At 47.1% G+C, this 17,083-nt stretch overlaps 1 protein-coding gene across 7 annotated transcripts in view; it reads right to left on the bottom strand.

Moving 5' to 3' along the window:
* The window catches only part of BBS9 (Bardet-Biedl syndrome 9), a 483,236-nt gene that overhangs the window by 252,168 nt on the left and 213,985 nt on the right, over positions 1 to 17,083 (bottom strand). For all 7 annotated transcript variants that reach the window (XR_005661271.1, XM_039915128.1, XM_039915127.1 and 4 more), the window contains one exon: positions 1,685 to 1,825. Coding sequence is in view for 6 of the 7 variants with exons in the window: in XM_039915128.1 (XP_039771062.1) it covers positions 1,685 to 1,825 (141 nt within the window). In the remaining variant the exon portion in view is untranslated. The remainder of the gene's footprint in view (positions 1 to 1,684; positions 1,826 to 17,083) is intronic.

The following is a 17,083-nucleotide window of genomic DNA, read 5'->3' as shown; positions in this document are numbered from 1 at the left end:
CTTAACATGGAACAAAACAAAAACTAGAGGGCTGGAATCAGAAGGGTTACGGACTTGGGAAATATGAAGAGTTTCCTAAAGGAGGGTTGCCTGGGTTGAGCGACCAGGAATAAATGCAGGATACTAAGTATTTAAAGGCAATATTCAGGCTAAGGGCTTTTGAAGCCTATTGAGGAAATTCACCGATGAGCCACCGGTGTTTTGCTCGACACATCTGGGTCCGCACGACCCCAGAGGCACAGTACGTTCGATACGCTAAGCTGTTTGCTCTAGTACACGGAGCCCAACTGTCCGTCCCAGTCATCACTTTAAAAGAGAGCTGCCAAGCCCGCAGGAGTCAGACGTTTAACCAAAGGGAATTTCTGGATTTGTTGCTCATGTGTCTCGTGGTATTTGAAATGTCTGGCTCTCCCTTCAGAGGCAGGCAGAGACTCAATAAGGCTCTTCCTTCTGCTGCATATTGCCTGTAAAACATTGTGGTTACTTTGTCTCTGGGTTTCGTTTTACAGATTTACCTCCTTGAACACTCCAAATTTTATCCGCACAAACGTAGAAGAAAGGGAACCCCCAAAGAAGCGCTGAGCTAATTAAAATTCATGTTATGCGGGCTCAAGTATGCACACACAACACTTCTAATCATTATGCAAGCAAGCATATAAAAGCTGGCTTCACTGGGAGGATTTCACTCTGTCAACACATCAATCGTTTTTATTGAGCGCTCACTCTGTGCAGAACACTGTACTGAGATCTTGGGAAAGTACAACATAGCAGAGTCGGTAGACGGGCACATCCCCTGCCCACAGAATTTTCGATTAAAAGCACCTCAAAATCCAGAGTAACAACAACAACAACAGAAAAAGAGTAAACACAAAAATGAGACTTACCATGAAACGCCTATACTGTTGAGGGAGCCATGCTTCGGGAGTGAAAATTTTATCCACTAATACGTAGTAAACAGTGGGATAGGAAAGGCCTGTCAATCTCCAAGGGCTTGCTGTTTTTCTATCTTTGAATTCCATCACCACCACCGAAAAAAGGGGAGGTATGGAGAGGCTGGATACAAAAGCCGGTGTTTTGGAAACATATTTCACCCCACCAAAGCGCAACTGCATCCAACTCAGCCGAGCTGCACAAAACGGAAGCTAACCGTCACCTGGAGAACGGCTCTTCCTTTCCCTCCACCCTCGGAGAGGGACATAAAAGGTCAAAGTGATGAGCCGACCCTCACCTCGAGCCCCAGAATGAGAGCATCCCTGGGCCCCAAATGCCCCCGACGTCTGATTTCAGAAGCACCCTTATTTATAGGCTTGCTCACTGGGACCATAAATATATGTTTAGGAAACTCCTATGTATTATATACATACGATAAAGGGGATAATAAATATTTACATTCCAGACAATATCCTGGAGTCTTAAATGAAACATTTGAAGCTTCTGTTGCTGAGCCGTGAAGCAAAATAATGATTACAGCATTTTTAATCAAACTTAAAAGCTTTATATCACCGTTGTGTTGCCATAAACTACACCTTTGAACAAGCAACCTGGAAGAAAAATCCTTGAGGCATTCTAATAAGGTTATTTGGTGTTTACCGTATAATTACCCCTCGTTAGTCCCCCTCGCTACTCCGTGATAAAGAATTTCTAGCATTTCGGACGTGAGAGACCTGTCGACCCCGAGCCCTACCTGGGAAGAGATTGAACAGATTCACTGGAGGTTTGTTGGTATCGATAGTTACTTTGTAGTTTGCAGTTTTGGAAGGTTGAGCTGGAAAGCATATTAACCTGAGAGGCAGGCGAAATTTGCTTTGGATAACCCGAGGGATACCTGAAAAACACAAGAACAGATGCGTTTTGGTAGTGTCAGGTCTTGGGTGCCAGGGTTTGGCAAATGCTCAGATGTTTCTACTTGGATTCTCAACTGTTCTGCCTCACAGAGAAGCAGCGTGGCTCAGTGGAAAGAGCCCGGGCTTTGGAGTCAGAGGTCATGAGTTCGAATCCCAGCTCTGCCACTTGTCAGCTGTGCGACTGTGGGCGAGTCACTTAACATCTCTGTGCCTCAGTTACCTCATCTGCAAAATGGGGATTAAGACTGTGAGCCCCACGTGGGACGACCTGATTCCCCTGTGTCTACCCCAGCGCTTAGAACAGTGCTCTGCACGTAGTAAGCGCTTAACAAATCCCAAATCCCAATCCCACTCTTGGTTGAAACTTCTCCCTCAAAGTACGCTAAAGCCGAAGTAAGGCCGTGCCCGGCCATCACCGCAGTAGCACTATCCGTTTTTCTGTCATCGGTTTCGAAACTAAAATCCCCCTCCAAAACGCGACCACGGTGAGTCCCGATTTGAGTCTTCACCAATCTCAGAGCATCACTCAGTCACAATGGAATATCATACTGCCCATCCAGGGCTGCACCATGTCCAACCTACCCTATATGCATAATAATAACAATAATAATAATGGCATTTGTTAAGCGCTTACTATGTGCCGAGCGCTGGGGTAGAGACACGGTTAGCAGGTTGTCCCATGTGAGGCTCACAGTCGTAATTCCCCATTTTCCAGATGAGGCAACTGAGGCACCGAGAAGTTAAGTGACTTGCCCCAAGTCACACAGCTGACAGGCGGCGGAGCCGGGATTATAAACACTAGGGGAAGCAACACGGGAGAGAGGACAGAGCAGGGGCCTGGGGGTCGGGAATTTCTGGGTTCTAATCCCGGCTCTCCCACCTGTCTGCTGTGTGACCTTAGGCCAATCACTTTGCTTCTCTGTGCCTCAGTCACCTCATCTGTGAAATGGGGAACAAGATCTTGAGCCCTATGCGGGATAGGGACTACGCTCAACCCAATTTTCTGGTACCCACCTGGCACATAGTAAGTGCTTAACAAATACCATAATTATTCTTATTATTATTCCTATTTTTATCTGCAGAGCACTGTCTTAGGCGCTTGGGAGAAGCAGCGTGGCTCAGTGGAAAGGGCATGGGCTTGGGAGTCAGAGGTCATGGGTTAGAATCCACCTGTCAGCTGTGTGATTGTGGACAAGTCATTTAACCTCTCTGTGCCTCAGTTACCTCTTATGTAAAATGGGGATTAAGACCGTGATCCTCATGTGGGACAACCTAATCACCCTGCATCTCCCCCAGCGCTTAGAACAGTGCTTTGCACATTGTAAGCGCTCAACAAATACCAACATTATTATTATTACTGGGAAATACAGCAGAAGGGAAAGACACCATCCTTACCTTCCTTACCCTATCTCCAGAGTGCAAGGGCTGAAATACCCACTGGATTCTTGTATCCATTCTTTCGTATTTTGCTGGTGCCAAGGATCACAGCAGAAAGGGGCCTTAAAGTCACCGATTTCAACCCTTGAGGACAGCACATCACTCAAACCATCCCTTACCGGTCTCCCTCTAGTCTTTCCATTAAATTATTCTGAGACAGCAATCCCGTTCGGATCAGAGCAAAGTGACAGTACAAATGAACCGTTTTTACTATCGATTAGGAGGCCTCTGCAGAGCCGATCTGAGCTAGTTTGGAGCAATGTGGATGACTGTGGAACTGTGGAAAAGAAGCCTAAAATGCCTTTATCTATTCAAACCCCCTAACGTTTCCAACCAGATCATTCTGTGCTAGCTAAGGGTATGAGCTGATTCTCAGAATTGGCACAGGCTGTTTCTTCAAACACCGCATCCCAAAGGCTCGCGTTACTGGACGAGCGCTTCCTAATTCCCTACCAACATTCTACCCACCAGGTCCTGTGCAACATGTATTGTGTCAAAACTGAGTATAACATGGATTTAATGTATGAAAGTGATGAAGATATTTATTCAGCGCCTACTAGGTGCCGAATCAAAAACAAGGTCTCACAGGCTAAGAAGAAGGGAGAGGCAGTGTCGTTTGACCCCCGTTTTAACCGACGAGGAAACCGAGGCCCAGAGAAGTTAAGTGACTTGACAGAGTTCACAAGGCAGGCAAGCGGCGGAGCCAAGACCAAAACCCAGATCTCTTGACTTTCCATCCTTCGCTCTTTCCAACAGGCCATATTGGCCTCTCCAAAGACTCCCAGAGTCATTCCAAGTCATTTTCGCCCTAAAGTGCTTCAGCAGCGGATCCCACCCATTTATCAATCTGTCATAAGCATATACATATTCACTCTGTTGAAAACATTTAAACAGTAGTATTGTGATTGAATCCAATTCTCCATTCTCACTGGATAAATCCGGGCTGAACCTACGTGTCCCGGGAAAATTCTGCCCGACATTTCGTTTCAGGGTTTTGATGGTCTTTCGTTATTTTTCACATACTGTTCTCATCTTCCCTAAGGTTGAGAGAGAGTAAATTCTCTACACCTTTTTCACGCACAAGTCAAGCCTATCAGTTCCACGCTCAGATCCGGAATAAATCACGATGAAAATGCCGATTGTTAACAGACCAAAATGTAACAAGAGGTTTTTTAAGTTCATTTTTTCTGAATTCGGCATCTAATTCAAATCCTAAGTAAGCATCTAATTCAAAGTAACTGAACTGGGGGAAATTTGGGACTCCACCCTCAAACCAGTCAACTTCAAACTTGCTCGTATTAACTGGCTTTGAAGACTTCAATCTCAATTCAAGTTCATGAAATACCCCTTAGAGCTGAGAATCCACCAGGAACACCGCAGATAAACCACAATGGCACACCTAATGAAATATGAGGCCAATGAAATCCTTTTTTGGAACATGTGGAGGTAATTTAACATTCCCTTAACTCTAATCTATTACGAGACAATTGTTGCATAGTTGCTTTACGCTGAAATACAGTGCTAACCGAAAGATGTTCAATTAACTTCTCTTCAACCCTGGACACAAATTATACCTCTTCTTTTACAAGAAAAAGTTCTAAGTACCATTTCCTCGCGTTTTAGAACGCGAGCATTTATTCTTAAAAACGGTTGAATGCCACAATTCCAAATGCTTTGGAGACCTAACGGACTAAGTCGGAGGGCAGAAACATCCATTTATAATTGGACAATATATTTTTTGTTTCCAGTCACGTTTCTGTACTAGAGTGGGATGTGTAAAGTGAAGAATTGATACGTTCTCTGCCTAAAAGATACCTACAGTCAAATGGGGGAGACAGAAAAATATTTGCAAATACGGAAGTCAGTGCAATTGATGGAATGAACAACTAAATAAACGTACACATAGGAGTGTTAAAGGTAGGTAAGAATAAGCCCGGTGTGGGTAGGGATTGCCTCTATTGCTGAATTGTACTTTCCAAGCACTTAGTACAGTGCTCTGCACAGAGTAAGCGTTCAACAAATACGATCGAATGAATCCATTCACACATGCTAGAGACCTGGGGTAGATTTATATGTCTTAATGTGCTGCTAATGAATCAGGAAAGGCTGGCTGGACGAGGTGGACTACGAGGAGAACTCTGAACGTGGGGAAAGCTACGGTCTGTCAGATTTGAAGACCTGATGAATACGTTTCCTCAGGCCTTTTGGAAATTAAAATCACAGCATGAATGTATTCTGGTCTAAAAATGGACTCGTGCAATCACCCCCTATGTTTTATCATGACACAGAAGAAAAAGACTCGTGAAAAGATGAAAAATACTTTCACCGTCCTCTAGTTCACAGTACTGAAGCAAAAGTCCAATGAATGTGGATTAAAAGTTGCCGAAGCCTATCCCGGATCAATCTCTAAGGGGAGACTACCAGTACGGGCTCATGGTTAAGAACTGGTGCTCGATACTCGATAGTTACGATCCGCTCACTTCTGCGTTATAGTTATTCACTAGGTATTCACTATTACCTGTTGTAACTCTAGTACTTACTCTTACTTCCACTATCTGTAAATAATTCCGAGTCTATCTGCCTCTGCCCCACTGAAACGCAGACACTTTTTAGAGCAGAGATCTTGTGTTTTACTTTAATTGTGTGCTCAAAAGTGTCTACTAAAATGCTTGACATCTAGTAGGTGCTCAATAAACAAATATGAGGGTGATTGGTAATGATTTTTGAAAAATGGAAATATCAGTAGGGAGCCAGGGCTGATCAAAAAGAAATAATTGGTTGAGTTAGTCTCGCGGAGCTTCCGGATGCTTCTTTGGGAAACCAAGAGGCAGGGTGATGTACGGAAAAGACCAAGCTTGACACATAGTAAGAGCTTGACAAATGCCATCATTATTATTTAATAAGGGCACCTGGGTTCTAATCCCAGAACCCAGAAGCAGAGAAGATAAACAGTGTGACACAGTGGAAAGAGCAAGGACTTAGGAGTCAGAGGTCATGGGTTCTAATTCCGGCTCCGCCACCTGTCAGCAGGTGACTTTGGGCTAGTCACGGCTTCTCGGTGCCTCAGTGACCTCATCTGTAAAACGGGGATTGAGACTGTGAGCCTCACGTTGGACAACCTGATTACCCTGTATCTACTTCAGCGGTTAGAACAGTACTTGGCACATAGTAAGCACTTAACAAATACCAACATTATCATTATTATTATTACTAATCCCAGTTTAGCCATTGGCCTGCTCCGCGGCCTTCCCAAGGCTCTTAACCTCTCTGTGGCTCCAACTGTAAAATGATGTTCCTCCCCTGTTCACACTGATGAGAGTTGCATCTTTCTTGCTGGGTGAAATTTCCAATTAGTGCCCTGAGGCAAAACATGGATTTCATTTTCCGCTTCTCCCCGAGTCTATGATTCCTTCTTTCTTATTTCAGCTTATCATCTTTGCTTCTGTAGTTTTCTACCCTACCATTGCTGACCTGGAATTCCAACAAGTCCATTCAGAGTCTGCACAGGGAGAGAACACGGCACTCGAGTGGTGCAGTTAATCATAAAATTATTTAGGTTTCACATCCAAACTAGCCCTGACAGAACAGGGTTTCCTGAAACAAAATATTAATTGCATCTGGCACGCCCCCGAGCCCGCTATCACAAGTAGGGGACAGAGCCAAAAACTCCTGGAAAAAGAGAACTGTAGAGTCTTTTGGGAAAGAGCCCTACCTAGCCTGGGTCTGCTGGAGTCATTTTAGATTGAGGACAAGGAACCCCAAAGCAGTAGCAAAGTCTGGTAGCCAGAACTTCCTTCCTCTCTTCCTGTTATGTCTGGCTATGTACTGGGCTTCATCTGCATACGTGTTTTACACTGCCCACGTCATGCTCGGTGGGAAGCAGCGTGGCTCATGGAAAGAGCTTGGGCTTCGGACTCAGAGGTCATGGGTTCGACCCGCGGCTCTGCCGCTTGTCAGCAGTGCGACTGTGGGCGAGTCACTTCACTTCTCTGTGCCTCAGTGACCTCATCTGTAAAACGGGGATTAACTGTGAGCCTCACGTGGGACGACCCGATGACCCCGTATCTCCCCCAGCGCTTAGAACAGTGCTCTGCACATGGTAAGCGCTTAACAAATACCAACATTATTATTAATGCAGAACTCTGCAGACTAACTCTTCTGGGAAAACCCGAAACCAAGCGTGCCTTCTCTTTTTTCAGGGGTAAAACGGAACGGCTTATCTATAATACAGCCAGAGTAGATCAGGCTTTGAAATCTAAAACCCAGCTCTGGGTGTGTGCAAGACTTAAGGGGCAACATTCTGGTTTTCCTTCCTTTCAGGTGACTCTGAACATGCGGATCACTCATGCCCTCCACCCAATTAGAGATCTGAAAACACCTCTGGGAGCGGGAAAATAAACAATCAGTTTTCTCGTGGCCTTTGAGGCGTTAAATTTCAAAGAAATTCAAGATTTTTTTTTTCCACCAGGCTAGAATAGTTCCTGGGATGAATTCACATGGAAAGTAACGAGACGATATCCTCGAAAAACAAACTTATTTTTTTCAAAAATGAGTCCAACCGAATTATGAAAATAGATAGATGCCTACTATTATAAATATGTGTTTTAGTTTCCAGGACTCTACCAGTCTCGACTACAGGAAGGAGAGTGAAGCAGACGCCTAATAATAATAATAATAATGTTGGCATTTATTAAGCGCTTACTATGTGCAGAGCACTGTTCTAAGTGCTGGGGTAGGTACAGGGTAATCAGGTTGTCCTACATTAGGCTCACAGTCTTAATCCCCATTTTACAGATGAGGTAACTGAGGCACAGAGAAGTTAAATGACTTGCCCACAGTCACACAGCTGACAAGCAGCGGAGCAGGGATTCGAACCCATGACCTCTGACTCCCAAGCCTGCACTCTTTGCAATGAGCCACGCTGCTTCTCTAATAATTATAATGGCATTTGTTAAGCGCTTACTATGTGCCGAGCACTGTTCTAAGCGCTGGGGAAGAAACAGGGTAATCAGGTCGTCCCACGTGAGGCTCACAGTTAATCCCCATTTTACAGATGAGGTAAGTGAGGCCCAGAGAAGCGAAGCGACTTGCCCACAGTCACACAGCTGACAAGTGCGAGAGGCGGGAGTCGAACCCATGACCTCTGACTCCGCAGCCCAGGCTCCTTCCGCTGAGCCACGCTGCTTCCCTTCCTAGCTTGGGCAGCTAGTGGAGTGGAAGGCGATCCGCTACCAGTCAAAACTCTCCTGTGCTGGGCAGCAGCGGCAAGGGAGGGCGTCGAGGGCGGAGACTCGTTTACCGCGCGGAGGGGGGCAGTGGGAAACCACTTCCGGATTTTTAACCAAGGAAACTCTACGGATCCACTACCGGAACGACTGCAGATGGAAGTGGGGCGTTCTGGGAGAGACGAGCCCATGGTTCTGCTACGGGGAGGACCCGACCCGACAGCATAAGACGACGACGACGACAACATATTACCCGGCCCCCACTCCGGGTCGCCCCTGGAGAGTCTCCGGTACTCAAACACTCTGGACTACGGGAGGAGAGTTAAGGAGAGGCCTAACCATTCCATGGCTAGCGAGCGGAAGGCGATGTTCCTACTTCTCTTCCCCTCTTCAAAACCCTACTTAAAACTCACCTCCTCCAAGAGGCCTTCCCAGACTGAGCTCCTCATTTCCCTCTGCTCCCTCTACTTCCCCTCTACCCCCCCACCTCTCCTCAGCTAAGCCCTCTTTTCCCCCCTTTCCCTCTGCTCCTCCCCCTCTCCCTTCCCATTCCCTCAGCACTGTTCTCGTCCGCTCAACTGTATATATTTTCGTTACCCTGTTTATTTTGTTAATGAAATGTCCATCGCCCTGATTCTATTTAGTCGCCAATGTTTTTACGAGATGTTCTTCCCCTCGACTCTATCTATCGCCATCGTTCTCGTCTGTCCGTCTCCCCCGATCAGACCGTGAGCCCGTCGAACGGCAGGGACTGTCTATCTGTTGCCGACTTGTTCATTTCAAGCGCTCAGTACGGTGCTCTGCGCATAGTAAGCGCTCAATAAATACTATTGAATGAATGAATGATGTGCTACAAGTCAAAAAAAACCCGTTCTGGGGAGCAGCAGCATGGGAGAGAGTGAGGGTGGAGACTCACGTTCAATGCGCGGAAGGAAGCAGTGGTAAACCACTTCGGGATTTTGACCGAGAGAAGGTTACGCCAACAATCGCAGGTGGAGGCGGGGCGTTCTGGGAGAGACGCGTCCACGGCATCGCTACGACTCGACAGCGGAAGACAAGACGTATTACCGGCACCTTCCAGCCCTATGAAAGATTCTTATATATCCACGTCCACGGCCTAGCTCTATCATTTGCTGAGCCCCAAATAATCCGATAGGCCTTTATCTTCGAAACTGTACGGCGCTGAAATTAATCGAATGAGTTCACGATCCACGAGAACGCTGCCTCACAAACGAACGCGTCAGAGTCTGATGGGATACGTTTACCGAACGTTACCAAATCAAGCGAAATCTAATAATGATTTGGGGATTTGTTAACCGCTTACTAGGTGCCCATCACTCTACTAAGTACTGGGGTAGACACCATAATAACAATAATAATAATAATGATGATGGCATTTGTTAAGTGCTTACTATCTGCCAAGCACTGTTCTAAGCACTGGGGTAGACACAAGGTAATCAGGTTGTCCCAAGCAGGGCTCACAGTCTTCACTCATTCGATTGTATTTATTGAGCGCTTCCTGTGTGCAGAGCACTGTACTAAGCGCTCGGAAAGCACAATTTGGCAACAGATAGAGACAATCCCTACCCAACAACTGGCTCACAGTCTAGAAGTGGGGAGACGGACAATAAAACATAACAAGTAGAAAGGCATCAATAGGGTCAATATAAATAGAATTATAAATATATACACATCATTAATAATATAAATCCAATAACAAAAAAATATATGTACCTATACTCCAGTGCTGTGGAGCAGTCTTAATCCCCATTTTATAGATGAGGTAACTGAGGCACAGAGAAGTTCAATGACTTGCCCAAAGTCACAGAGCCGGCAAGTGGCAGAGCCGGGATTAGAACCCACGACCTCTGACTCCCAAACAAACCCGTGCTCTTCCCACTGAGCCACGCCGCTTCTCCCAGAATCAGATGAGACACAGTCCCTGTCCTACACCGGGACTCACCACCTAAGGGAGAAAAGGTGTTCAACCCTCATTTTATGGATGAGGAAACTGAGGCAAAGAGATCTTTAGTGTCTTCTCCAAGGTCACGGAGCGGGCAGCTAGCAGAGCTGGGATTAGAACTCAGGTCCCCTGACTCCCAGGCCCATTCTCTAGCCACTAGGCCATGCGTATCTACGTTCCGTCTTCCGGTGCATGAGATCTATCTGAGGAAGCAGGCAGACTCTGTTGGTCACCAAAGTCTGAGGAGCAACGAATCAATCTTGCGATCAGTGGTATTTATTGAGTGCTCATCTGCTGTGTGACCTCAGAGAAATCACTTCACTTCTCTGTGCCTGCTCATCTGTAAAATGGGGATTGAGACCGTAAGCCCCACCTGTGTCCAACCTGATTTACTTCCATCCACCCCAGCGCTCAGAACAGTGCCTGGCACAAAGTAAACACTTAAATACCACAGTTATTATCATTAATAATGATAATATTGTTGGTATTTGTTAAGCGCTTACTATGTGCAGAGCACTGTTCTAAGCACTGGGGTATACAGGGTAATCAGGTTGTCCCACATGAGGCTCACAGTCTTAATCCCCATTTTACAGATGAGGTAACTGAGGCACAGAGACGTTAGGTGACTTGCCCAAAGGCAAACAGCTGACAAGCGGCAGAGCTGGGATTCGAACCCATGACCTCTGACTCCCAAGCCCATGCTCTTTCCACTAACCCACGCTGCTTCTCATAGAGTCAGATCAGACACAGTCCCTGTCCTACACCGCGACTCACCAGCTAAGGGAGAAAAGGTGTTCAACCCTCATTTTTTTATTTTATTTTTTATCAATTTTATTATTTCATTTTCTTTTACCATTATTTTCTTTTATTATTGTTTTATTGATGATTATTCATATAATGTATAAATATATAAATTATAATTATCTATTTATATTTTATATATGTTGTATATAATATATCATTAATGATAATAATATATAAATTATATGTTTATATATTTAATAATGTTGGTATTTGTTAAGCGTTTACTATGTGCAGAGCACTGTTCTAAGCGCTGGGGTAGAAACAGGGTAATCAGGTTGTCCCACGTGAGGCTCACAGTCTTCATCCCCATTTTACAGATGAGGGGACTGAGGCACAGAGAAGTAAAGCGACTTGCCCACAGTCACACAGCTGACGGGTGGCAGAGCCGGGATTTGAACCCATTACCTCTGGTTCCCAAGCCCGTGCTCATTCCAGTGAGCCACGCTGCTTCTCTAAAATTTACAAATATGTAAATATATTCATAATAATTGCTTAACGATATTATAAAATATCATTTTATTATTACTCTCCACCTACACACACTCCCTTGGAGAACTCATTCGCTCCCACAGGGATCCCATAACAGCACTGAGGACTGCAGAGTTGGAATCCGCCCTTTCCGCAAAGCTTCCCGTGTTGCTTGGCAGCATCCGTTGGCCAGGAATGCTGCCCGCGATGCATCCCGGCGGGCGGACGTCTCAAAGGCACCAGCCTCCCTTCCTCCGCAGCGAATCCTCGGCCGAAGACGGAATCCTGGCGGGAAGACGGCGGGGAGGGTGGCTCGGGTGCTTGAGCCACTACAGTGTCTGACGAGTGAGTGCTTAACAAATACCATAATTATTACTAATTATTATTTAACTCTGACGATGCCAGCCATCCCGAGTGACTCCGGGAAATCAGGGGAAGCGAGGCCCCGGAACAAATGATTGGGAGGGTCTGACTAGTTGGGGAGGAATAAAATTTATTGGGAAAGACCTCCTGAAGGAGGGGGAATTTCAGAAGAGGTTTGAAAATAGGGAGAGCTGTGCTCTGGCAGATTGGAAATAATAATGATAACGATGAGGATTTTTGTTACTAAGTGCCGAGCACTGTTCTAAGCGCTGAGTTAGATGTAAAGTTATCAGATTGTCCCACGTGGGGCTCACAGTCTTAATCCCCATTTTACAGAGGAGAGAACTGAGGCCCAGGGAAGTGAAGTGACTTGCCCGAAGTCACGCAACTGACAAGTGGCGGAGCCGGGATTAGAACCCAGCACCTCTGACTCCCAAGCCCGTGCTCTTTCCACTAAGCCACGCAGGAGATCAGGGAGGAGGCAGGATGTGGATTAGGAAGGAAGGAGAGTTGAGACACAGGAAACCCTTAAGATTTTAAGCTCCTGTGGGACTGATCTTGTCTACCAACTCTACTGTACTGTAGTCCCCCAAGCACCTGGCACAGCGCTCTGCACACGGTAAGCACTCGATAAATACCACCGAGGGAATAGAATTAAGCGTATGAGCTGGTGGTTAGTGGGGGGGATAAGAGGAAAGAACCGATGGAGTTCCTTTAACTATCTCTACGCGGATGATTCCCAAATCTACATCGGCAACCCCGATCTCTCTCCCTCTCCGCAGTCTCGCATCTCCCTCTGCCTTCGAGACAGGCCTACTTGGATGTCCCGCCGAAACTTCAAACTTAACATGTCCAAAACACAAATCCTTATCTTCCCACCCAAACTCTGTCCTCCCCACGGTTTTCCCGTCACTGTAGACAGCATCATCATCCACCCCGTCTCACCCTGTCTCTGTCGTTATCCTCGACTCATATCTCTCATTCAGCCAACTGAAGCTTCCCGGTCGACGGTTCTTTCCCTCGACCCACTTCCTGACCCTGCCCTCAGGGCTTCACCCACCTTGGGTGGCATTCCCATGATCCCGGCCCCCACCGCAGGCACTAGGAATTCCCTAAACTGAATCTTGGATATGCCTAAGGATACACGGGTGACTGTATTCCACAGCAGTTTGGGCGGCATCTGCCCGCCCTTGTGAATTCCGAAGGAGACACCCACGGTGTCCCTTGCATTTTACTGGCCACGCGGCGTAACGCGATGCCGTCACATGTGCCGTGTTGTACATCTACGTCGATTTCATGTCTTCCTAGAGCGTTTTTCCATGGGAGCCCCTGCACCCCACTCTCTCCAACACCTTGAAGGATTCCCATCCTGCACAGGTATGAAGTCTGTCACCGCATCTGTCGTGTTAAACTCAACATGAGAAGGTGAGGTGGAGGGAAACTCGCCCCGGAAAATGAATAAGATTGACACAAAAGCATCCAGAACTGGATCGGTACAAGACTGAGGGTGGACGGGCCGAAAGTCAGAACGTCCACCGTGGAAATGGACAACTGCCCACTCGCCAGGCGGCCTTGGATCGGGGCCTTCCAGAGGTCACTCATTTCGCTCCTACATCTGCAAATAAGCCTGTGACCGGAAACCTCCCCGCTGCAAGATAAAACACACGCGTCTGAAGGAAACATTTTAAATAAAGCATTTCAAGGAGGAATCATTTAGCCAAAAGAAAACTAATACCCCGAGCCCTCCGCTGCCCTGATGAAAACATCTCTTTGGCCAAGCGTAGGTACCGGTGCAATGTTATTTTCTTTCGATAGTCCGAATTGGGCTGGTGTTCATTTGGCATTTGCTTTGAATACTGCAAGCAAGACCTACTGAAACATATGCTTCCAGAAACCTTGTCTTCATGGCTGTTGGGGTTTTTTCCTGGATTCTGTACATTTGGTATAGTTTGATTCTAAAGACTCATCTTTACAGCTGTTAATAAAGTAGAAAACTCTGAGCCATCTTAAAAAGCAGAAGGGTTTATGTTCTCTTTTCTCATAATGAGCTTCTTATGTTGAAGAAAAGACCAATGTGCATCCCATCTTTTTCCTAAATCTTTTGTTAAAATACAATGCAAAGCCAGTCCAGTGCCTATAACGCTAAATGGTTACTGAAATCCCCTCCACTTGAAGTCTTCCAGCTTTCTATAGCACTTTCTAAAGGCCAGGTAGAAGAAGGCCGTAAAACCGAAAACAGAGTTAAAGGGAAGCTTAAAAGCATTAGAGTTAGTCTAAGAGTAAACAAGCGAGGATGGAACAAAAGCTTTCTCAGCTGAGAGCTCCGATCTGCAAATACTCTGCTCTCTGAGATCTGCTCAGGTTGCTATAAATATAAAAAAAATGCATCCAAGTCATCTACCTATAAAAAGTATGTCTAAGCATGGTTTTCTGTGCTACTTTGTACTGAATGAAACTTTTTACTCAGGTTTCCCAGCAGCCATCCCGAATCCCAATAAAGAGAAGCAGCGTGGCTCAGTGGAAAGAGCCTGGGCTCTGGAGTCAGAGGTCCTGAGTTCGAATCCCAGCTCTGCCACTTGTCAGCTGTGTGACTGTGGGCAAGTCACTTCACTTCTCCGTGCCTCAGTTCCCTCACCTGTAAAATGGGGATGAAGACTGTGAGCCCCACGTGGGACAACCTGATTCCCCTGTGTCTACCCCAGCGCTTAGAACAGTGCTCTGCACATAGTAAGCGCTTAACAAATACCAACATTATTATCATTATTATTATTATTATTACCCCATTTAGCTCCCATGTCATGTGGAGGAGGCCGGCAAGGGAATTCTCTGAGATTTCCAGAGGACAAACCCTGCTTATGCTCAGGATCTTCCCAGCCAAATAATGTTCAATAGTATTTATTCAACAGTATTTATTGAGCGCTTACTATGTGCAGAGCACTGTACTGAGCGCTTGGGATGAACAAGTCGGCAACAGATAGAGACAGTCCCTGCCGTTTGACGGGCTTACGGTCTAATCGGGGGAGACGGACAGACGAGAACGATGGCACTAAACAGCGTCGAGGGGAAGAACATCTCGTAAAAACAATGGCAACTAAATAGAATCAAGGCGATGTACAATTCATTAACAAAATAAATAGGGTAACGAAAATATATACAGTTGAGCGGACGGGTACAGTGCTGTGGGGATGGGAAGGGAGAGGTGGAGGAGCAGAGGGAAAAGGGGAAAATGAGTCTTTAGCTGCGGAGAGGTAATGGGAGGATGGCAGAGGGAGTAGAGGGGGAAGAGGAGCTCAGTCTGGGAAGGCCTCTTGGAGGAGGTGAGTTTTAAGTAGGGTTTTGAAGAGGGAAAGAGAATCAGTTTGGCGGAGGTGAGGAGGGAGGGCGTTCCGGGACCGCGGGAGGACGCGGCCCGGGGGTCGACGGCGGGACGGGCAAGACCGAGGGACGGCGAGGAGGTGGGCGGCGGAGGAGCGGAGCGTGAGGGGTGGGCAGTGCAAAGAGAGAAGGGAGGAGAGGTAGGAAGGGGCAAGGTGACGGAGAGCCTCGAAGCCTAGAGTGAGGAGTTTTTGTTGGGAGCGGAGGTCGATGGGCAACCACTGGAGTTGTTTAAGAAGGGGAGTGACACGCCCAGATCGTTTCCGCGGGAAGATGAGCCGGGCAGCGGAGTGAAGAATAGACCGGAGCGGGGCGAGAGAGGAGGAAGGGAGGTCAGAGAGAAGGCCGACACGGTAGTCTAGCCGGGATATAACGAGAGCCCGTAACGGTAAGGTAGCCGTCTGGGTGGACAGGAAAGGGCGGATCTTGGCGATATTGTAGAGGTGAAACCGGCAGATCTCGGTAACGGATAGGATGTGTGGGGTGAACGAGAGGGACGAGTCAAGGATGACACCGAGATTGCGGGCCTGCGGGACGGGAAGGATGGTCGTGCCATCCACGGTGATGGAGAAGTCTGGGAGAGGACCGGGTTTGGGAGGGAAGATGAGGAGCTCAGTCTTGCTCATGTTGAGTTTTAGCTGGCGGGCCGACATCCAGGTGGAGACGTCCCGGAGGCGGGAGGAGATGCGAGCCCAAAGGGAGGGGGAGAGGACAGGCACGGAGATGTAGATCTGCGTGTCATCTGCGTAGAGATGGTAGTCAAAGCCGTGAGAGCGGATGAGTTCACCGAGGGAGTGAGTGTAAATGGAGAACAGAAGAGGGCCGAGAACTGACCCTTGAGGAACTCCAACGGTTAAAGGATGGGAGGGGGAGGAGGCTCCAGCGAAGGAGACCGAGAATGATCGGCCAGAGAGGTAAGAGGAGAACCAGGAGAGGACAGAGTCCTCTCCCTTACTTCCTAATCACTGTAGACAACCCCACTACTCTTCCTGCCTCACAAGCTCGTAGCCTCGGCATTATCCTCAACTCATTTCTCTCATTCGATCATCAGTACCGTACTGAGCGCCGGGGGGAATCTGAGTAGGAGGAAGAACAGCTGCTGAATCCCCATTTTGTGGATGAGTGAACTGAGGCACAGAACAGTTAAGTCACAGAACAGATACATGGAAGAGGCGGGAGTAGAATCGAGGTCTTTTGACTTCCAGGCCTGGGCTCTTTCCACCACTTCTCAACCGACATATTCAAATCCTCTTGGTTCCACCTTCACGACATCTCTAGAATCTTCCCCTTTCTCTCCATCCAAACTGCTATCATGCTGATCCAACTAATCATATCTTATCTTGACTATCAGCCTCCTCACTGACCTCCCTGCCTTCTGTTTCTCTCCGATCTAATCCATACATCACTCTGCTTCCAGGATCATTTTCTCAAAAGACATTCAATGCATTTCTCCTCATTCTTCAAGAACTTCCAGCGTTTGCCTACCCGCCTCCAAATCGTACAGCTTTAAAGTGCTCAGTCAGTTTGTCCCGCTCCTACCTTACCTTGCGGATTTCCTCCTTCAACCCAGCCTGCTCTCTTGGATCTTCCAACACCAACCTACT

Source organism: Ornithorhynchus anatinus, chromosome 21 (genome assembly GCF_004115215.2).
Source record: "Ornithorhynchus anatinus isolate Pmale09 chromosome 21, mOrnAna1.pri.v4, whole genome shotgun sequence".
In the NCBI taxonomy this organism is placed as follows: Eukaryota; Metazoa; Chordata; class Mammalia; order Monotremata; family Ornithorhynchidae; genus Ornithorhynchus; species Ornithorhynchus anatinus.
The sequence above is the reverse complement of the archived record's forward strand: the minus strand, read 5'-3'. Positions and strand labels throughout refer to the sequence as shown.